The following is a 24,272-nucleotide window of genomic DNA, read 5'->3' on the forward strand; positions in this document are numbered from 1 at the left end:
CTCCGAATATTTTAGTCTAAGAAAATTTCGGGGACGAGTATTATGTAGCATTAAACTTGCTGGGACGACTATTTTAGATAAAAAATTAGTTTGGATGAGTTTTTTTTATTAAACGAACGGTTTTTTTTACAAATATCATTCATTTAATTAACTAATCAAACGGAATTTATTGTTCATGCTCGTTCTTTTATTAAACGAAGGAACAAAAACAAACTTCACACCAAACGATTCACGAACTGTTCGCTTAACGTAGTCAAACCGTTAAAACCGAACCGTCAAGTCAGTCCGGCCCGTTTCCATGGGTTAAGACGGTTCAATCATACCCGTAGGCCGTATGGCTATATCCTGTTACAAGTTTTAAACTAGACGTGAATCCACAATAACAATCGATGACGATTCAGGTACGTGATTCTGTTTGTTTATTTGATCAAAAATGTGTTACTTAATAATCAATCAATCAATCAATCAATCCAAATTGTTGTATTGCTTTAACTTGATTAATAATAATAATATTATTAATTAACTCCCATGGATTTAGGGTAAATTACAACTTATTATGTTGGCTCATTTTTGTAACCGAGCCAAACTCGTCGCAAGCTCGGCTAGATCTTAGGCTCGTTTAAATTCAATACCGAGCTCGAGCCTAGGCTAGGGGTGCAAACGAGCCGAGCAGAGCCCGAGCTCGAGCTAGAGCTCAGCTCGTGAGTAGATTTTCAAGCTCGAGCTCGGCTCGTTTACTATTTATCAATTATTTTTTTATATAATTATTATAATTATTTTTATATATTTTTTTCATTATAATTTTATGTATAAAATAATATATATATATATATATATATATATATATATATTATGTAGTTATTTTTATTTATTTTTTCATAAATTTATATATATATTGATTAATAATTATTAAATATATATTTTAAAAATGTATATAAATGACACGCTCGTTCAGGCTCGCGAGCCTGCTCGGGCTCGATCGAGCTTTTTAACGAGCCGATCTCAAGTAGCTCGGCTCATTTGCACCCCTAAGCCTAGCTGAGCTGCCTCGTTTAATTTCGAGCTCGAAACCACCCTCGCTCGACTTGGCTCGACTCATTTTTGGTCTGTTTAGGGGCTACTGGTTCCAGCTCATTTTTGTATGTTTCAGACCAGTTTGCCTAGATTTTTAGGATTTGGCCAGAATCTTACCAAAATATGGCTGCAATCTCAGCGACGGATTGCCTGACTAGGTGCATGCCTGGAGGGCTTTTGACAATGTAGATTTTAGAAGCTATATAGTTGATTCTATCTTAGGGGTGTAAACAAGCCAAGCCCGAGCTCAGCTCGTTTCGACTTACAAGGGCTCGGGCTTGAGTTCGGCTTGGTTCGAGCTCTTTTCCTAAAGTGAGCTGTTTTTCAAGCTCGGGCTGGGCTTTATTTTAATTTATTAATTATTTTTTATATATTTTGAGAAAAAACTTAAACGAGCGTAAGCTCGGTTCAAGCTCGTTTAGCACCTTAATGGCAAGCCAAACCTCGGCTCGAGTTCGGTTGTGAATGTGAAGTGTAAACATAATACACAAGGCATGTTATGGCTCGACAAGCCTAAACGAGCTTCGTATACAAGGCTCGAGCTTGGGCTCGATAGCTAAACGAGCTTTATATTGCGGCTTGAGCTCGAAAAAGCTCGGCTTGTTTCAAGCTTTTTATCGATCCAAGATCGAGTAGGTTGCGAGCAGCTCGGCTCATTTGCACTCAATCTAGCTTTATTTTTGTACTGTAGAAGATAAAGATATTGTCTTGGTACTGCTGTATACTAATATTATAATGTCGGTAGAACCTGTATAGGCTCGGTCGTTCCATGACTAAATAGAAGTTGAGCATATTAATTTTGCACCTTAGATTCTTACATTTGAAATTTGAAATAATTTAACAAATATTTCACTTTTATTCAAAAAACCAAAAACCGAATTTGTAACTGTGCATTAGAAGGCTAAATAGGCATGCCAGAACCGATTTGTGTAGATATAATATATGTATTTGTCGTTTTGGTTGTTGAAACCTGTTATGATACAAACCAGGTCAGCCATTTTTTAGAACGAACGGTTTTTACCAGTATCCGTTTTGTCAAACCTGTTCTGACCCGAACCATATTTGCCATTTTTTTTAAAACGACATGTTTTGACCCGTATCCATTTTTTGTCAAAACTTGTTCTGTTCCGAACCAAATGACCGTTTTTTAAAAAACACGTTTTGACCCAAACCCGTTCTGACCCGTTATCCAGCCAACCTGCCCGTTTTGCCATGTAGACTTTAAAGAATAGTTGCAGAAACTTGAAGGTTTTATGTTACTGTATTTTTGTTTTTCATTTTTTATTATTAATTTAAACAGGGCTAGGTATTGGTAAAACAATGAAGATACAAAGTAAGAAGCTTTTGATCAATATTCACGCGCAGAATCCGAATCTTCAACTTCTGCGAAGATTCTCACTATGGTCAATGAAAAAAGACCCCGATCTCGAAGCCGCCTTAACAAGAAACCGCAGATGGATTATAAACAATCAGATTAAAAACATAATCTTGAGGTGCCCTGATCACGAAACATCGGTTAACTTCCTGCAAAAAAAATTCAAACTCTTGATCTTCAAGGCAAAGCCTTAGACTGGCTCAAAAAATACCCGTGCTGCTTCGAAACGTACCTCAAAGGCGATGAATATTATTGCAGATTAACCAAAAGGATGATGTTTTTAGTACAAGAAGAAGAAACCGTTAGAAATATTCAAGAACCGGTTGTTGTTCAACGATTAGCGAAGGTTTTAATGATGGTTTATAATCATAAACTCAACGTCTCGAAACTAAACGAATTCAAGAATAATTTAGGGTTACCAGATGATTATTTAATAAGAATCATACCGAAATATCTTGATATGTTCTGGGTCGTTAATTATGGCGGGAGAAAGAATTCGATGGAGATCGAGCTTGTTAAGTGGGACCCCGAGTTAGCGGTTTCCATAATCGAAAAGAGGTTTAAAGAACCGGGTTCGAACCCGTCGTTCCCGTGCTCGTTACCGTCCACTTGGGTTAAATCACGGGAGAAGTTTCGTGAATTCGATTCGTTACCGTACATTTCACCGTATACGGATCCGGGTCGGGTACTAAACGGGTCGAAGGAATTGGAGAAACGAACTATCGGGTTGTTACACAAGTTTTTGTCGCTTACGTTATGGAAGAAAGCGTCGATTATGAAGTTAGGACATTTCAAGCGGGAGTTTCAACTACCCGAGAAACTAAACGTTTTGCTGTTAAAGCATCCGGGGATATTTTACGTTTCGAATAAGTATCAGATATATACGTTTTTGCTACGAGAAGGGTATAACGGGTCGGGTTTGGTTGAAAAAGATCCGCTTGTTGTTGTGAAGGAGAAATTTGGAGAGTTGATGCAGGAGGGGCTGCATGAGTATAATAAAAGGCGTCACGCGTTGAATTTAGAAAAGAAACGAAAAAAAGGCGTTGCAGCGATGAAAGAAGAGAAAGATGAACCGGTTTATGAACTGTCGGATGACGGTGATGATGATGATAATCTAGGTGGGATATTTGATCCGGAGGAGAGAAAGCGGTTTTATAAAGTTTTGTTCGAAGAGAAAGCGCGATGAGTTTGTATGCAGAGGTATGTTTTTTGATATTAATGTTGTAATGTTTTTAGTTAGTTAATGTATCCGCATTTGAATATGTTGTGAACGTATTAAGCCGCTATGTTCGAATACAACTTGTTCTTTAACGAAATGAACCGATCGTGAAATGATTTAACAATGTACTCTAAACGAGCCAAGCTTGTTCAAGCTCGAGCCGAACTTGAGCCTCATATAAAGCCTGTTTAGTTATTGAGCCTGAGCTCAAGCCTTGTATGGGAAGCTCGTTTTGGCTCGTTAAGCCTTAACGGGCCTTGTGCATATTTAAGTTTCCGTTTTTTTCGTACTTAGACGTATTAGTTTCACACTCTACAGCCGAGCTCAAGCCAAGCTTTGACTCGTTTCACGAGCTCTAGCCGAGCTTAAGCTTGTTTATGGTTTTGTCAAAGGAAACAAGAAAGGTAAATTTAATATTTTAAGAAAACTATTGTTAAAAAATGGGTAAAAATTGGTAAATAAAATTTTCCGAAGTTAATGATGGTTAAAATTGTTATCTATTAAATTGTTTTTAATGAATTGGGTACATATAATATTTTTATTTTTGCATTATGTAATCCAATTCTATAAGGGGATATTTGAAATTGGCCCAATAATAATTTATTATTTTTTGTCTTCATCTAATACAATAGTTATTCTGTAATAGGCTATATATGAGAAGAAAAGAGGTTTGAGGTGGAAATATGACTTGGGGTGCAAGAAATATTTTGTGCAGGTGACTCTAAGGGATTCTTATGCATAAGATAGAATTTTTTTATTTTTTTTCAGATTAAGATATAGTTAATATTAATTTTATTGCAGGTTTCAGGCGCACGAAAGGCGCTTTGGTTGTTTCCTATGTTCGCCAAGGAAGATTTGGACAATATGCCTGCGATACATGGCCTAAGTTTTCCGACATATTCAGATGACGAGTCTTGATGGTTTTAGCTTCCTATTTGATCTGTAAAGTTTTCCTCATTTCTTTTGAAACTTAACACATTGTGGTCAGAATGTTTTAGTCAAACTTTGGATAAATGGTCAAAGTCAAAGTCAACATATTTCAGTGATAGCAGTTATGAGTTATGACTTAAGTGCAGTCTTTGTTTTCTTCATCTTTTAGCTCTTATTACTCATTAGAAGTCATGGATTTGGAAGATATTAACGCGAATAAACCACTTTTTTGTCCGTTAACATATGATTCCGGTCCAGACTAAACGGGATTATGTCATTATGTCCCATCATAACATGCACCAAGCCGATTAAACGAATGCAGAAAAAGGCTGCAACAGAAGACTCGTGCTTGAAACACGCTTAAACACATCACCGAATATAAGAACAAGCACGAACATGGTAACAGAACTCGGGCTGAACCGAGAACCAACTTGGGATAAAGCATTACATTATGAAGATAAGGTACGTATCCGTAGCGGTCGACAATAAAAAAGCCATTGTTCCTGTCACAGCTGTGACACCCGGTAATTTCTCGTTAACACTGTTAATACAAGCTCCGTTATCTCAGACACTCATTCATGCATTTCACTTATTAGGGTTAATTAAGTGTGTCGGTTATTGAACAAACATTCACGTACCAGTAATTAGGGAATTACTGAATCACGCGGGTCTGACCCCGAACGTTGGTGAAAATATTAAAATAATATCTCGAGCATATGTTTATAATATTATCTATGTGAAATTACATGCTAAATGATTGTGTTTAGTTCATAGCTTGTTTCATGAAATTGCGATCGATTGCGCGTAATTTGTATGTTTTCACCTTTTAAAAGGTAATATTTATGATAAAACAACGAGGCTTTAGTTTTATGAACTTGGGTTAGAATTTTATTTGTAATGATTCGTTATAATCCAGTTGTGGTGTTATAAAGTTCGTTTAAAGCCAAAACTGATTCTGGAAGGACCATTCTTGTAAATATAATTTAATATAATATTAAAATAAATAATCCAACCCTAATACCCACCCCAAACCATCGACTCTTCCTCCTTGCTCCCTCTCATCGATCGCAACTCACAAACCATCTCCACCATCTTCAATTCAACCTTGGGTCTTGCAATTAGTGGTGTATTTGAGTGATTCTCAGCATTCCTAACACTAGTTGGTAAGTTTTTATGCATTAATTTCATGTTTTAATGAGTTATAATGAAACCCTATATGTTCAATGTCTATATTATTGATGATTATGATGCTAATTGATGATTAGAACCCTAGGGATGTCATAAACATGTTAGCGATTGAGTTTTGATGGCAACAGTTTGCTGACAGATTCGTTATTGTTTATTGACTGGTCTGTAACTTGATTTTAAATGATGATTTTTGATCTATTCTTGATTCCATGATGTTCTACTTTGAGTCTAGTTTCCAGAAAGATATAGTTTATAATTTTTGGACGGGTTTTGAATAGTTTTTATGATTTTACAAAACTATGTGTCAAGGCTGACGTGAGGAGTCAAATTCTGGTCTGTATTCCCGATATCATAACTCTTTTATGGCAAAGTCAAATGGGTTGGTTTTACTTCTGAAACTTCAAATTTTTAGTTAGGATTCTAACCCAATTGGTCTTGATTAATTTGGTTAAGTATTGATTTTTAACCAAATAAAAACTTAGTGTTGCGCACTGAAATAGCTGCACGTGCCTTTCTGGTTTGGATGAATTTTTGTGATTTGGAAAAATATAAAATAAATATAGTTAGAAATATAAGACATTTATTCTACTGTGGTAAATATTTTATAATTTATATCTGTTATTTGCCTATGTAATAAAATACACCTTTGCATGCTAAAATCTGTCTTATAAATCCAGAATTTGTTCATGTGTTATTTGATGAGATGCATGTTTATTTAGCTAACACTAGATATATGAATTGTGTTAGAACATGTTTTCACTCATCAAAGTAATATAATCACCAACGGGTCATCAGGTCAAACTTGTTGCATTGTGAGTCATTACGTGAACCATATGACTATATGTTGTTATACACTTGAGTTGTCTAGTTGCATGATCGCACTCTCATAACTTAAACACTTGTACTATGTAACATTTAGCAAGTCAAGTGCATTCTTTTGTTTTTGAGGAAAGTCTATTATACGCGTCAACAGGTGAGTTCATACTTTTTATACTGGTTTTCGGGGAGAAAACACAAAACCTTTTCCTATACTTGTTTTCGGGGAGAAAACACGAACTTACTTACATACTGGTTTTCTGGAGGAAAACGCAGTGACTCATTTTAGATTTTTCGTAATTTCTTATATATCACAAATTTATACTAGATGCCCTTATATCACTTAAAGTCCTTACGTTACCTTGAACCGATGGATGGGATCGCGGGGTTATATTGAGTAGTACTACTGGGTTTGACAAACCTCACTCGGGCTAGTCGCGCTAGCACGGCTGTGATGTCGTAAAACGAGTGTTATATTTACCTAACTTTTATACGCCAGTGTTGGTGATAGACCTGGTAAGAAGGCATACATACAGTCAGCTTCGGTTCAAACGTCTAGTAGCTTGTGAATGGGTTAGCTACCCTGGTATATTTGAAATGGGCTAAATCTACTTACATTACTCTTTATTATAACTTATGAACTCACCAACCTTGTGTTGACCCTTGAGTATTTATACTTGCCAGGTTACTAGGTATGCTAAGGAGCACGTGCATGCATTTGTTTGGAGTTTCATTATAGCATGGATATTTACCTTATATTGTTTTACACTTGGATGGGTTGTACATGTTTGAGCATGTAACTACTTTGTTTTTAAATTGTTTACATTTACGCTTCCGCAAACGCAATTACATTGTAACTGAATTCTCTCATATTAATGAGTGATAATAAATGGTATCTTTCATATTAAATGATTGTTTAGTATAACAAGTGGCTAGATATGTCACGTGCCTCGCGGTAAAACCCCGTTAGTTGAAATTTGAGGGTGTGACAACAGCACTGCCACGTAGACTGGGTGATGGAGGCCCAAGTATTGAAGAACGTGTCATGTTATATTTGGAGGCCCATGATCGTGCTTCCAAAGGTGGCCCACGAAAACGGGCATAACTTGGCCTACGAAGCTCCGTTTAAAGCCCAAGACCAGTCAAATCGAAACTTGAGACGAGGAGCACGTTGTGGCAAACAGCCTACGGCGGTTTCTCCCTTGTCCGAAGCCCAAAAACGCCTCCTAAATAAAGTTATGGGAATTTTTATGTTTTTTCAGCAGTTTTTACATTTTTATTTTTGGGTTTGTGTTTGGCCCATGGCCTTTTTTGGGCCCATTTAGAATTTGAAAGTCTATTTATATGTTGCTTATGTAATCCGAAAAGCCAGACTTGAATTTATCAATAAATATTTTTCTCTTCATTTTCCTTGACCTTTGGGTGGGATTTGGGAGTTTGAGAAGTTCATCACGGGCATTCACAGAATAAACGTAATTCGATCTTCGTTATAGTTTTACAGCAACATTGGCTCATGATGCATAATACAAGACAAGCACGAGCATTGAAAAGAATAAGAAACATAATGTATTTTGTATATTACATAATATGATTTTATAAGACGAAGGCCAAGCAAGCAGCCAGTATGATGAAAACAATATCAAACCTTCTTTTAGCCTAGAAGAAACTGACGTTGCACACAAGTATAGTAATTACGTAACTGAGAAACGCACGTAAACCTTCACCCTAGTTTGATATAAACATACTTGCACAACTAATAACCTGCCAAGGACTAAATATATACAAAGTATTATACCCTTGATTGAGTGAAGAAGTAGAGTTAATAATTAACATTAAGATGACACATTTATATTAAGGGAAAAGATCCAATACAATAATGTCTTAACGTACAATACGTACGTGAATCCATTTTTTCAGGAATCGATCCATGAAATCACATTCAAACATCTCGGAATCGTCAACACATATCCAATCAATCATTGGTTCACCGAAAAAAACAGTTTTGGATGGTTAATCGATCAATTTTTCACTTTTTTTTCACAAAGACCGTTTTTGAGCGTTTAATGAACGTTTAAAGTTTTGTGAGCGTTTTCTGAGCGTCTTTGTTTTTTTTCCTTTGAGCGTCTCGCGTACCTGCCGTACATTAAGGCATTAGCGTACAGTAACTGCACCGTTTATATTAATCAATAATTTCATTTCAAATAAAAAGATCAAATTACAATAAAGATGCATGTAAGCGGATAACAAGCTGCGCCGTCACCCCCTTTTGAATGACAAAACTGATCCTAATGAAAACCAAATTATCGTTCTTCGGCGACGTTGAGTTACCGTGCACTACCCGTTGAACTATTGTTAGAAAATATACTTTATATAAATAAAATAAAATCATATATCATGATGTTCCCATATTGCCCTTGCCATGTGTCCAAGTGACTTGCTTACTTTTTTATTAGAAAAAAGTGCCACATGTTAACATAATAACATTGAGTAGAAATAAAGAAGACATGGGACCATGTCCAAAATATCGGCAAAAATATTAATTCCATTTATACCCCTTTGCCCATTATCTAAAAGCCAACGTGTCATCTAATAATTCTCTATTATATTTAATTTAATTAATAATAATTGAGTAATGATCGTAATTAATTTTACCCTAGACATTTTTATTTGCAAAACTCTTCATTGTTGATCGGGATATCACGTGTCATAAAACGATAGTAAATGAAGACTAGTAGTAAATGAATAGTCCTAGTATACTTCAAACATCCACGACCCGACTTCTCTCTTTGTCCACAAAAAGCTTCACAATAAACATAGTAGGCTATTAACGTTGCATTATAACGTCATTATCGATCGTTATATAGAAAGGCGAACGTAAATGCTAAACGTCAAGTCACGATAAATTGTGTGTCTACAACTTGTGCTATGTCAAAAGTTTGAAACATACACGCCATCATAATCCTCTTTTGTATGAAACGTCGTTACTCGTTTTATGTTCATTAAAAACAAATAAGACTAAACCCTTTTTAAGGCAACACTTATTCGAGCACCAAACTCGTTATGCGTCCCACTTCTTATCAAGTTTAATATTGGACGTGCTATTTTTTCTAGTAAGTCCAAAATGATACATGAAACCACTTCGATATAGACAATTGATGAGTTTGACAACGTCATGGGTAGAAGACGACACATACATAATGAATTAACTTCATGCTTTATTTTCACATTCATATGCGAAGAAAGATTGATTATATGCAAACCAAACTCGTGTTGTGTTGAATTTTACAAGGCAAACTTATATACAATCATGTTTTCGCTAACTCTTGACTATATGTGAGATAACTCTTTGACATTGCTAGGTATATCATTTTCATAATTTTATATATTTAAAATACGAACAACTAAAAATGCAATGATACACGACATTTGTTGTGGTATTTAAAACCAAGGGGAAGCTTGTACTGTGGCTTCGGCCACCCCCGTTTTCTTGCTCAGTAGTGCAAATTTATGTCTGTTTCGTCCGAAAATTGTTATTCGTAGTAAAAATTTACCCGATTCCGTCAGAAATTTTGAGTCCGACCACCCTGGTTTATAATTTTTTTTACGTATGAAATCCGGCCACCCTAACATTTTCATTCAAGTTCCGTCACTGTGACTAAAACCGTCAAAGACTAGGTGGCAACCTGATAGATAATATATATGTGTGTGCTCATTTTGGACTCAACAACCTTATAGATAATATATGTGTGTGCTCATTTTGGACTCAACATTTAAATCACCCGGGCACAAATTAAATACTTAATTTCCATAAATCCTACTAATGAATATTTTTGTGCATGTTATATTTTTGAAAAAGTATATCTACTAATCTACTATTGGTCATTAAAATTTCCTATATAGAAAACGATAAAATAATAATTATGTTGTTAATTAAACCATTACATATTTTATAAGGCTGAGGGGTGTGGGGGGCTTTAATGGGGGCTCCAACCAATAATATTATGACGTGTGGCAGAGAGAGAAACTGGATAAGGGGGGTGTTGGAGCCCCTGTTGGAGCCCCTGGCCCTGGTGTGGAGGGGCTCCAGCAGGGTCTCCAGCGAATTTTTTTTTTATTTTTTTATTAATATATTCAAACAACGTATTATTAAAAAAACTCATAAATTATTAAAAAAAACACACATTAATAAATAATGCCTAATCAAAGTATCGTTAGCACCCGATCGATCACGATCACGAGGTGGTGCTCTAACTCTCGGGACTCGAGGTTGATGGGCTTGATTTTGCAAGAGATCCACCACGGTTGCGGTCAAAACTCCCCCTACATGAAGAAGCAAATCATCCTCTTCGGAGGAGTCGGAATCAGACGAGTACCACGACATTTTTTTTGTGTTAGTTTTGAGAGGATTTTAGGAGGAAAGGTGTATAATTGTGAAATGAAGTATATTTTATAAAGGTATATATATTTATAGTTTAAGAAAATATTTTTTTTTTAATTTAATATGAGCTCAACGGCTCTTTTCCGTAAACCTATATAGAAAATATATTTTTTTTTTGTTTTTTCGGCTCCCAACGGTCCAAAATACCTCAAAAGGTGTGCTCCTCTCTCTCTTCTCCCGCTAACCAGCTCACGCCTGCATTGTTTTTCGCGTTAGCGCCCCGTTAGCGCCCCCGTTAGCGCCCCGGTAGTGTGGTGTTAGCGCCTGGAGGCGCGAGCGGAGGGGCTCTAGCGCCCCCGTTGAAGCCCCACACACCTAACAAAGTTAGTGAGGCCCTGCCATCTGAAAGTGACGTGACAGTTCTGTTTTCGGTTTTAAATTGGACCATTGTACACATAGTTCTGAGAATGAGAAAAGTAACAAGAAACAACACATTACTTTAGGAAAATCACTTTATTTTCTGCATTTAAAGAATTTGCAGAATAACATAGTTTTATACACTACTTGTACACTTTCTAATTTTCAAAAAGCACATATAATGATTATCTTTCAAAAGCACAATATGAAATTTCACTAAATCCATGTATATTGTGATTTTAGTTCAAATATTAAAGAAAACTCACACATCCTCTTTGCTTCTGATTTATTTAAATTACTTAAAAGCGATTTATACATTGCTAACTAATATATTATCTACATGCGAGTTGCGACACGTCAACATACAACATGATGAACACACGATACAATATTCGTCTATCTTAACATCGTCATTTTATGATGTTTTTGCACCCTTACATAATCAAACAATAATTTTAACAAACGATTAACGTATATGATTTTTCTGAACCAGAACCCAATCCAAATTACAACATGTAATTCAATTTACTTTAAACTAATCATAAAAATCATAAACTTAACCCGTACGGATTGATACCCATAATTTTAAGAAAGGACCGGACATACATGTCGAGGATTAATTCGAGCATCATCTATCACGGATTAGTAAATTTAGTTTGGGGTAGATTAGGTGAAGCGGGATTTGAATGGTAACATTTAACCGTTAAAAAAAACTTTCACCAATCAAAAATAATTTTTTATTAGTTGTTTAATTTAGGAGATAATATAAAAAGATATAGTAACAGTGTCATTGACATCTAAACCACCATAATTAATAACTTAAATACTTGTGTCGCTAAATTTTTATAATTATTATAATTCTTTTAATTTTTGTGAAGTTGATATTGTTGACAAATAATTTAAAAACGTGCAATATGTTGACAAAATTGAACACTCTAATTACGTTTTATATTTGTTTCAAACAATCAAAGATTTTAGTCATTTTCGTTAAAGATTCATTAAAAGCCCTTATTTTGGTTGAAACTTTTTAAATATTTATTTTAGTTAATCCAATAATTACAAAGTTGAATAATTATACGGTGATACGGCTTGCTAAAATTACTCATATATGTTAAATCAGTTCCTTCTAAATAACAATTTTAGAGGTAAAAGCACAAATATATTAAAACTTGTATTTAATAATAAAAATATATTAATTTAACACAATAAGTTATGTTTTAAAGTCATTTTTACAAAAGCAATAGCTCCATATCAACTTAAAAAAATGATAATTTTTTCTAGTAAAACTAAGGTGAAGTTTAACATGCTTAGAACTTGACTAAAAACTCACAACTATTCTTGACTCACTAGATAAAAAGGTTAAACGAGTCTTTTTCATGATACATAATTTTAAATATATGTGAGTTAAAGTTACACGATCTAGCATTCTAACCATAAACCCATAACCCATCAACCTGTGCACCACTTGTCGTCTAGTGGTAGGAGATTTGGGTTCTCCAGTTGACACCCAAGTTCGATCCCCACATGTGTCAGTTTTGTTGGATTAAGACAATGAAGGATTTAAGATAGTTATTGTGCAAGGTTGTCAGTTCAAATCCCAAGTTTGCCTGGATTTTCGTCCGACCATGTGTTACGCTAGATAATTTTGCTCTTGGGGTAGCACAAAGACTGTCAAGTGGCAGCCGGTAGTATGGTTTTTCGAGTGAACGCCTAAGTCAAACTCTGAATCCAATGTAGGTCCGATTAAAACAACATAATCTGACCTTAGTAAAACAATGAGACTCTCTAATTTAAAAAAGTACAATATTCTTAGCACAAGAAAGCCGTCGTTTCATTAAAAAAACATCAAGAATTTTTTTGAACGACTAACAAACATAGAATGTCAAGGTATTTCTTACGAGGTGACCCAATGGCTAAATGCCACCGCCAGCTGGCTCAACCCAGCCGTACTGAGACCTTGAGCACCTCCAAGTATCTCCAGTTCCGGGAAAACCCACCCTCCCGAAAGGCCCACAGGTGGTAAAACTAGGACGCTCTCAGGATCAAACCAGAGATAACAAAGATCCAACTATTTCTTCACTGAGCCACCCATTTCCCGACAAGATGTTCTAAGTGGGGATTGAAGTTCTGTTTTAGTTAGGGATGTCAGTCTGTCACTTTTACCCGAAACCCAACCCGAGAAAACTCGTACTTGAACCCGAGCTAACCCGACCCGAAACCAAACAGAAGTAATTCAGGTTGGTTCTTGGGTTTGATTTATAAGTTTCGGGTTAACCCGACAAACCGAATAAATTTTTAGTTTTGAAATTAAATATATATTTAGATGTAATATATTAGGTCTTAGTCAATAAAGTTATAAGATATAACTCTAATCGACTGTTGTCATTCAAACTATTATGAATCAGTTGTTTATTGTTGATTTATGTTTTCCATTTATTACTAATAGCAACCATAATCGAACAACCAAATCACGCTCGACTAAAGACGATGATAGTTCGAGTTAGTTTTACTTTTCTTTTGAATTATTTTATCAAGTTATATTGGACTCTTATTTGATTATTTGTCCTACGAGCAAAGAAGACTATGTTTTAATTTAGCATTATAGTTTTTAATTTTTTTTGTTTTGTTTTATTGGATACTCGAAACCCGATTAACTCATTCCAAAAAAAACTCAAACCTGAAAAACCCCTGAGAGATTTGAGTTGAGTTTTGGGTCAAAATTTTAAACTTTAAAACTTGAATAACCCGAAACCCAAAAAATAAACCCGAATAACACCCAAAGTTTTAGTCCAAAATCCATAATTCCAAACAAAGACATATTTACCCTTCTACATCAACATCGAAAAACACGACCCCCCTTTCTTCTCTAATCTCTCAATACAATAATAATAATAATAATAATAACATTATTAATATTATTATTACCAGCAGCACTTCACCTACGACTTTCTTCTTCCTTCCGATGAACCCGCCGGAACCCACCACCGGCGGGCCCACTCCGAAACCCTCTTCCGATTCTCCTCCGACGACCTCGACGACGTCGTTGCAGACTTCAATTTCGCATCTTTAGACTTACCCACTCTTTCATCCGATGCCATCATACCCACCACCACCACCGGAGGAGATTCTTCCGGCGAGTCGTCGGATGTTGTGAAATCGACGGCGAGTAGGCCGCCGGTTAATAATAATAATAATAATAATCATGTACGGAGTTTGTCAGTGGATGCTGATTTCTTTAATGAGTTTGATGCGGACTCGGTGTTGATGATGGTGGATAATTCTAAGAAGGCGTTAGCGCCTGATAAGTTGGCCGATTTGGCTTTGATTGATCCCAAGAGAGCGAAAAGGTTCGGGTTTTTTCGGCTCGGTTTTGGGTTTTTCGGTTTTTTAGTTCGGTTTTGGGTTTTTCGGGTTTACTTTTATAATTTGTAATGAAAAGAGCTAAAAGGTTTGATTTTTTTTTTCTGATTCGGTTTTGGGGTTTTCGGTTTTTAGTATGGGTTCGGTTTTGGGTTAGATTGATCCCAAAAGAGTTAAAAGGTTTGCTTTTTTCGGTTCGGTTTTGGGTTTTTGGGGTTTACTTATAATTTGAGCTTGAAATTTTTAGGCCGAAACTAAAGTGATTTTTTCGGCTCGGGTTTGGGTTTTTCTGTTTGTTAGTTCGGGTTCGGTTTTGGGTTTTTGGGGTTTACTTACAATTTGAGCTTGAAATTTTCAGGCCGAAGCTAGAAGGTTTGTTTATTTTTTTTTGTGTTTGATTTTCGGTTTTTTGGGTTTTAGTTTGGGTTCGGTTTTGGGTTTTTGGGGTTTACTTATAATTTGAGCTTGAAATTTTTATGCCGAAACTAAAAGGTTTGGGTTTTTTCGGCTCGGTTTTGGGTTTTACTTACATTTTGAGCTTGAAATTTTTAGGCCGAAAAAGATGTTGAAATTAGTGAAAAGAGCTAAAAGGTTCGATTTTTTTGTTGCGTTTTTATATATTTTTTATTAAGTTTTGTTGTGGGAATTCTGTATATTGTCTATGGTATGTTTTTTTCTATGATTTATTAATAGGGGTGTAAACGGTTCGGTTTTAGGCTAAAAAATGAAGTACAGTTTTGGTTTTTCAGTTTGGGATCAGTTCGGTTTTGGGTTAAAAGTGAATTAATGAAGTACGGTTTTGGTTTTTCAGTTTGGGATCAGTTCGGTTTGGGTTGGTTTTGCACTAAAACTGACTTTTCGTTTGGGTTCGGTTTTGGCATTTGAGCTTGAAATTTTTGGCCAAAAAATAAAAATTGGCCCAAATAATGAATTTTGATAGTTAATGAAATTGTTTATTATGTATTTGGGCTAAAGTATCTGAGTTACATATTTATTAAGTTTTTATAAGTTACTTAGAAAGTTAGAATAAAAAATAGAAAGCACTTGCTTTGATTAGTAGAATGAACAAAAGTTTGAACTTGCTTTGATTGATCCCAAAAGAGCTAAAAGGTTTCATTTTTTTTTCGTTTCGGTTTTGGGTTTACTTAAAAATTTTGAGCTTGAAATTTTTGGGCCGAAAAAAATTGTTGAAATTAATGAAAAGAGCTAAAAGGTTTGATTTTTTTGGGTTCAGTTGTGGGTTTTTCGGTTTTTAGTTTGGGTTCGGTTTTGGGTTTTTGGCTTTGATTGATCCTAAAATAGCTAAAAGGTTTGATTTTTTTGGGTTCGATTTTATTGATCGATATCACTTGTATAACATGGGCCAATCCCTAGACACTAATAGCCGGCCCTAATGATGTCTTGTATAGATCTATATATAGGGCCATATTGTATCTCAATTGAACACACAATCAATATACAATCATTTACCAAGTTTATCTTGGTATCAGAGCCTAACCCTAATCAGCCGCCACCTTCCAGCAATTACAATTGCCTGCAACCTAACCCTAGCCGTGACACTGTTCATCGTCACTGTTCATCAGCCGCCAATTTCTTCTTTTTCCAAGCCTTGATCCCTTCTTTTCGGCTACACAATGGCCCTCCTCGCAGCCTTCTCTACTAACGAGAAAACCTCACACAACTCTCACAAGTTTGCCTTCACTTTGTCTCCTACAAACTATGGACATTGGAAGGCTATGATCAAGCCGTTTCTTGTTACCAATGGACTCTTCGGTTATATTGATGGGAGTATTCCCTGCCCTCCATCCACAATTTCATCATCACAGGGAACATCAGACAAGGATGTTGCTGCTGTTGTTCCCATCCCTAATCCCAACCACACAGCTTGGTTATCTAATGATGCCCACGTCCTCATGATACTCACCTCAACCATCTCAGAAGCTTCTTTTCAGCATGTTCAAGGTGATACTTCCCGTGATGTGTGGCTTACTCTTGAACGTGCTTATGCCCCCCATACTTCTTCAAGAGAATTCACACTGAAAACGCAGCTACTGAAAATTCAAATGAAAGGGGATGAAACCTCTGCTGCATATCTCGCTCGGGCACAAGAATACGCAAATGCCCTTGCGAATATTGGACATCCAATGCCTGACAAAGATGTTGTTATGTTAGTTGTTGCAGGTCTTCGTGAAGAGTATAATGGAGTCAAACAAGGCCTCCTGGCCAGAGACTTTCGGGCTGTGTTCTCTGAGCTTCCCAGTCTCATTGCTGACCATGAGTTTCTAATCAGGAAACCAACCTCTGAAGTTGCCCCTGTACAAGCCTTCACGGCTGCCACTGCAGCAAGTTCTGCCTCGGCTCCTCCTGACACTGTTTAGGCCATTCAGCAGATGGTTGCCCGTCTCGGTTTTCAACTTCAACCAGCCCCGGGTTCCTCACAAACCTCCACACCTCAAGCCTTTTATACAAACAGGGCTGGACAGTCACATTACTCACGCGGCCGTGGTACCCGTGGTGGCCGTGGTGGTCGAAACATCAACAACTACAATCGCAGCCAGGGAACTCGAAACTCAGGTCAGTTTAGTTGGGCATCTAATCAAAATACTGTGTATGGAACTTGTAACAGGTGCGGGATAGGACATGTCCCATCTCAATGCCCAAACAGAGACCCATCTACCATCCGGTCACGACAACCGTCTGCTAACTATGCAGACCATCGCTCACAAGCTTACACCAACTGGCTTCCAGACACAGGTTCCAATGGCCATGGAGCATTAGATATGTCAGGGTTTGACTCCGCTGAGCCTTACTTTGGTGATGATAACCTACAAGTTGGTAACGGTACGGCCCTCCCTATTCTACATATTGGTTCAAAAAAATTTTCCTCTCCTAACAAAACCTTTTACCTGAACAACATTCTTCATGTTCCCGCCCTCAAGAAAAACCTTCTTTCTGTACAAAAATTCTGTGAAGATAATCATGTCTATTTTGAATTTCATGCTACTTTTTTTTCTGTGAAGGACAAGTCTACACACATTACCCTCCTCACGGGTCCAAGTGACGGTGGACTCTACTCTCTTAAACTTCCAATAAACCAGCCAATTCCAAAAGTTGCTTTTTCCACAACTCGTGCTTCAACAACCACCTGGCATCAACGATTGGGACATCCACATTCTCAATTATTCAAGACAATGCTTTCTAAATATCATTTACCTGTTTCTGCTAAGACTTTTGATTTTCATTGTAATCCATGTTCAGTTGAAAAATCTTCCAAACTACATTTATTATCTTCTGATTATAAAAGTACGTGTGTTTTGGATTTAGTATTTTGTGATGTTTGGGGGCCAGCCCCTGTACCTTCCTTTGATGGCCACAATTATTTTCTATTATGTGTTGATCATTTCTCCAAATTCATGTGGTTGTTTCCCTTGAAACGCAAATCTGATGTCTTTGCAGTTTTTAAACAATTTGTGACTATGGCTGAACGACAATTTTCTACTAAACTTAAAACTGTACAGTCTGATTGGGGAGGAGAATTCCGAAATCTCTCCTCTTTCTTTGCCACAATAGGCATTACTCATCGTCTCTCTTGTCCCCATACTAGCGAACAGAACGGTATTGTTGAGCGACGTCACCGGCACGTTGTTGAAACCGGTCTAACATTAATGTCACAGGCCTCCGTCCCTCAACGTTTTTGGCATTTTGCCTTTGAAACAGCCGTCTACTTGATAAATCGCATGCCTTCTCGCACAAACTCCACAATATCTCCTTTCGAGCACTTGTTCAAACACCCACCTGATTTCTCCTTCCTTCGTGTCTTTGGCTGCCAATGCTTTCCATATCTTCGTCCTTGTAATCCACATAAAATGGATTTCCGCTCTTCACCGTGTGTTTTCCTTGGATATAACACTTCTCATCATGGTTATCGTTGTTTTGACCCCGTCTCCGAACGCATTTACATTGCCCGTCATGTTCGGTTCCATGAAAACACCTTCCCTTTTCTACTTAATTCTACCGACCAGTCACCCCCTACACCTATCAATCCCTATGTTTCCTCTTATCCAACCGGTCCCTTTCCTATGCCAACTGATACACCAGCAGACCATACCACTTCACAACCGGCACACACCATTCCACCAGAACCAGTCCACACCGACCCACCCGAATCTGCCACCACTATCTCACCAGAACCGGCCCATACCATACCATCACCTTCAGCCCAAATTCCAACCTCTCACACAACCAATGATACATCCTCACAACCAGACCAAACCACCACTACTCAGCCCACTAATACCTATTCTCGTCGTACAGCCCCACAAACCACTCCAATCTCTGCCTTCGACCGTTACTCTACCCCATCTCAACAACCACAATCATCACAACAGACCAGCACCACATATCCTTCTGCCACTCCCACCGTACCTACTCCACCCACTCCACCTCGCCAACGACCAGCTAACCTAAGACCTAACCCCAAACAAAACCAATACTTTAATCCCACCTCATACCATACCTCCACTAGTCCACCTAACATCGAACCCACCTCCTTTGCTTTTTGCCAATAAAGAGGCTCACTGGCGTAAGGCTATGGCGGATGAATACTCCGCACTTCTCCGTAATGGTACATGGTCTTTGGTTCCCCGTGTTCCAAACACTAATGTGGTTGATTGCAAATGGGTTTATAAAGTAAAACGCGATCAACATGGGGCAGTTAAGCGATACAAGGCGCGTCTAGTTGCAAAAGGTTTCCATCAGCAAGCTGGCATTGACTACACTGAAACCTTTAGCCCAATGGTGAAACCCACCACCATCAGAGTTGTTCTTTCCTTAGCCGTTACAAACCGGTGGACTCTCCGACAACTTGATGTTCAAAATGCATTTTTACATGGGGATCTAAAAGAAACAGTCTATCTGAAACAACCACAAGGATTCATCGACCCCGGTAAACCGAATCACGTGTGTCTATTACATAAATCCTTGTATGGTCTCAAACAGGCACCTAGAGCATGGTTCGAACGTCTCTCTTCTGCCTTGATTGCTCTCGGTTTCAAGGGATCTAAAACCGATCCGTCTTTATTTATATATTCACAAAATGGGACGATACTATATATGCTGGTATATGTTGATGACATTATTTTGACAGGCAATAACACCCAGGCCATTGATCACATTGTGCACCGTCTTAGTCAATCATTTGCTATACAAGATATGGGTCCTCTATCTTATTTTTTGGGCATTGAAGTGGTCCGATCAGGGTCTGATATCATCCTTTCTCAAAGGAAATACATTACTGAATTGTTGGAACGTGCAAAATTATCACAATCCAAACCGGTGCCGTCACCTTGCACCACCAATGCTTCTCTTCATCTTGGTGACAGTTCTCCGTTTGATGATCCTGTTAAGTATAGACAAATGGTTGGGGCATTACAGTATGTCACCCTATCACGACCTGACATCACCTTTGCGGTTAACAAAGTTTGTCAGTTCATGCATTCCCCCACTGAAAATCATTGGTCCGCTGTTAAACGTATCTTACGCTATCTACACGGGACAGCAGATCATGGTCTTTTACTCTCTAGCAGATCTTCTCCTGTTCTACATGCCTATACAGACGCTCAAAATTTAACTGCATTTTCTGATGCCGACTGGGCTGGGTGTCCGGATGACCGTCGATCCACGGGGGGATATGCAATATATCTTGGGTCGAATCTAATCTCATGGTCAGCTAGAAAACAAAAAACTGTATCTCGGTCATCCACGGAATCTGAATACAAGGCCTTGGCTGACACGGTTGCTGAATTAACTTGGCTTGAAACATTGTTGAGAGAACTACGTGTCCCAATGCAGATTGCTCCAATCCTATGGTGTGATAATCTAGGAGCCACATACCTATCTGCCAATCCAGTCTTCCATGCCAGAACAAAGCATGTGGAAGTAGACTTTCATTTTGTTCGAGAGAAGGTTGCTCAAAGGAAGTTATTTGTTCAGTTTATTTCCACACATGATCAGATTGCTGACATTTTCACAAAGCCACTACCATCAGAACGTTTTCTCTTTTTGAAGTCCAAGCTAAGAATTGGTCCCCGGCCTTAGCTTGAGGGGGAGTATTGATCGATATCACTTGTATAACATGGGCCAATCCCTAGACACTAATAGCCGGCCCTAATGATGTCTTGTATAGATCTATATATAGGACCATATTGTATCTCAATTGAACACACAATCAATATACAATCATTTACCAAGTTTATCTGATTTTGGGGTTTGGGTTTTTGAGTTTATAGTTTGGGTTCGGTTTAGGTTTTTTGGGTTTTACTTACAATTTGAGCTTGAAATTTTAGGTCGAAATAAAAAGTTCGGCCAAATTAATGAAATTTGAGCTAAATCATTTTCATTTGATCTTTTCTGTTCAGTTTAGGGGTTTCGATTTTCAGTTTGAGCTTGAAATTTTTAGGCCGAAAAAGTTGGCCAAATTAATGAAATTGGGGCTTAATCGTTTTATTAATTACTAATAACTAATTGATTATTAGATGTTTGAACTAAAATATTTGAAATTGTGGCTAAATCATTTTTGTTCGATCCTTACGGTTTGATTTTTTCGGTTTTTTGGTTTCGGATTGATTTTTTCGGTTTCATGCAAACTCCTATGTATGTATAATCAGCTTTGAGTTATTAGTTTGGCAGTAGTAACAAAGTGGATTATTAAATGTATAAAATGTAATTAGTTATGTTCATTTACTATTGATAGTTTGGTAGTAGTAACAAAGTAGATTATCAGTTTTGAATTATTACTTTTATGAATAATTAAGAAAAAAATATCCAAAAAACTTATGATTATTACAATTTCAAGCAACAAAAGGTCATGTAACTTATTGTTTATTTTATTTATTTTCTGATATTAGGAAAATGGAGTTGTGTATATGTATTTTCATGAACCATTTTTGTCAAGTTCAAAAAGTAATACAAAACTAACATTTTAAAAGAAAAAAGCGAAAAACTTTGGTTCAAAACCGACAGCTTTGGCCGATCCAGACTGTGAACACCCCTAACAGTCACCATCTTTCAAGCAGACATCCAAACACTCTCTTAATATCATGGGTGAAGCTTCATTGACCCCGGGCCCCCTTGTTTTTTTGCGTAGTAGTGTAAATTTACCCGTTTTCGGCCGGAAATTTGAGCCCCCCCCGGGTGCCTCAGGCCAAGCTTCGCCACTATTAAGTTTTGTTTCATAGATTCACTATGTATTGTTGAATAGTGTGATATTTTAACATTTATTTGTTGTTGTTTGTAGGATTCTTGCAAATAGGCAATCGGCTGCGCGTTCGAAAGAGAGGAAAATACGGTATACGAGTGAGCTAGAGAAGAAAGTGCAAACCCTTCAAAACGAGGCAACAACGCTCTCAACTCAAGTCACAATGCTGCAGGTATATCTCAATCTTACATTAGCCAATAGTTGTTATAATATTAAAAGTTGACAAATAAGTATGAAACGTGCATTTGAAATAAGTATAATATTTTAGCTTAAAAAGTTTAAGGATTCTTTTGATCGATAAAAACATTAAACAGATAAAAGGAAAATGATGAGGTGTTTTAATATAATTATCGATAATTGTGATGCAGCGCGATACTACCAGTCTAACTTCCGAGAACAAGGAGCTCAAGATGCGGTTACAAGCAATGGAACAACAGGCAAAACTCAGAGATGGTAAATAAATATTTGTTTAACTGCAGCGTAAGCTGGGCTCAAACTGAACCAAAACCGAAATTTCAGTTTTTATGAAACCAATGTTTTTTGTTTTTGTTTTTCGGTCTTGCGTATGAGTTAGGTTCGTTTCGGTTTTTGGTTTCATATTTGGGCTTTAAATTCTCAAGCTTGAAAATTTTGGCCCAAAATAATGAATTTGAGCTTGAAAAAATTTTGGTCCAAAATAACGAATCCGGGCTTGAAATTTTTTAGCCCAAAAAAACGAATTTAGGCTTGAAACTTTCGGCTCAATATAATGAATTTGGGCTCAAACATTTAGCCCAAAATAATGAATTTGCTTTTGAAACTTTCGGCCCGATATAATGAATTTGAGCCTGAACCTTTTGATTCAAAACAATGAATTTGAGCTTGAAACTTTAACTTTCGGCCCAAAATATTTGGCCGAAAATTATGAAACTGGGCCTGAAATCTTGGCCCAAAATAATGATTTTGGGCCTTAAGTCCATTAACAAACATTTAAACATGTTTGGTGTGGTTTGGTTTGGTTGCCAAGCTTGGTTCAATTTTCGAATCGGATATAACCAAACCGAATTATTTTTAAGAAAAAAAAAACTTTACCGTCTATTACTAGTTTGTGCTGGTTATTTTGGTGCGGATTTGTCGGTTAATTCGGTTTCTGTTCGGTTAAATCAGTAGGTGTTTACACTACAACATCCCTTAGCATAATCATTTATTTTATTCTACAGCTTTGAACGAAACCTTAAGAGCCGAAGTGCAACGCCTCAAAATCGAAACGGGCCAAATGCCACCACTGAATGGAATGAACTACAACCGATCATTGTCACCTCAGCAAATGTTCCATCACTTCGCTAACCAACCATCTCAGCAGCAGCATAACCGAATGCATGAGTCGACTGCTAACCGCCCGCCCCGGCCCACCTTCATGGACTTCAGTTAATATGACCCGGGTCAACCGCGTTGACCAGGTGAATGTTGACTTAAATGTGACCATTTAAATGAATTAGGAGATGAGTAGTGATTTGATCATATCATATTGTAGATAAAAATGGAATGGATGCATGTCATTGGAGATTGTTTAAATATTTGTTACTAGTGTTTAGCTTTTAAACTTTTTATTTATTTATTTATTATTTTTTTGGTTAAATTTGGGATGTTGGTACTTAGATTTGACTCTTGTTGGTCAAATGTTGACTATGTTTTTTCAATGACTTCATGCGCATTCTTCGTGTGACAATGGATCGATCGGTTTCTAGGTCCATCGGTTTTTATCGAATCGTTGATCGATTGTTTGATGAGTTTGATTTACCTTTTTATTTAAACTAGTTTGCTGCCCGCGCGATCCAACGGGGATTTAAGACTTGGTAATTACGTAACAAATTAAACTGAAATTAGTTCTAACCTGGTTTTGACCCGAACTAAATTAACCATTTTTTGAATTGACATGTTCCGACCGTAATATGGTCTGGCTCGTGACCCGAGCCCGCCTAACCCATCCTGTTGTCTGTCCTAACTGGAAATCACGTAATATGTTAAAAACTCTATAAAGTATGGCAATACAAAACTCAAATTAAAGATAATAAAATGCTCGTTTTTTATGGTGTGATTTTTTATAAAAAAGAATATTGACGTGACTACCAGATGTATCTATATCGCCTTAACATACAAGCATACATTTACATGTATTTGTTCTTAAATAAATTTGTAATCAATGTTTTCTATAAGCAGTTGTCCTTTCAAGACAGTTAAAAATAATAAATGTTACATTTACCAAAAGAAAGCTTGACAA

General features: G+C 37.0%; 1 protein-coding gene and 1 pseudogene across 1 annotated transcript; both read left to right on the forward strand.

Moving 5' to 3' along the window:
* The first annotated feature begins 2,128 nt into the window (after positions 1 to 2,128).
* On the forward strand, positions 2,129 to 3,726 carry LOC143552876 (protein WHAT'S THIS FACTOR 1 homolog, chloroplastic-like; annotated as a pseudogene).
* Positions 3,727 to 4,994: 1,268 nt separating this feature from the next.
* LOC143552883 (transcription factor VIP1-like) lies at positions 4,995 to 23,461 on the forward strand. The gene is made up of 5 exons (XM_077042996.1): positions 4,995 to 5,060; positions 14,326 to 14,744; positions 22,052 to 22,184; positions 22,381 to 22,465; positions 23,212 to 23,461. Exons 1-5 carry the CDS (start codon positions 4,995 to 4,997, stop codon positions 23,421 to 23,423), a joined length of 915 nt encoding a protein of 304 aa, XP_076899111.1. The 3' UTR covers positions 23,424 to 23,461.
* Positions 23,462 to 24,272: the final 811 nt, after the last annotated feature.

This window comes from Bidens hawaiensis, unplaced genomic scaffold (assembly GCF_021521415.1).
Source record: "Bidens hawaiensis isolate Kalapana, Puna unplaced genomic scaffold, B.hawaiensis_p1.1 tig00017043_1, whole genome shotgun sequence".
NCBI classification, from domain to species: Eukaryota; Viridiplantae; Streptophyta; class Magnoliopsida; order Asterales; family Asteraceae; genus Bidens; species Bidens hawaiensis.

Coding starts and splice junctions, on each gene's coding strand:
- LOC143552883 (XM_077042996.1), top strand. CDS start 4,995: ATGGTAACAGAACTCGGGCTGAACCGAGAACCAACTTGGGATAAAGCA. Junction 14,745..22,051: donor GATCCCAAGAGAGCGAAAAG/GTTCGGGTTTTT, acceptor TGTTGTTTGTAG/GATTCTTGCAAATAGGCAAT. Junction 22,466..23,211: donor ACAGGCAAAACTCAGAGATG/GTAAATAAATAT, acceptor TTTATTCTACAG/CTTTGAACGAAACCTTAAGA.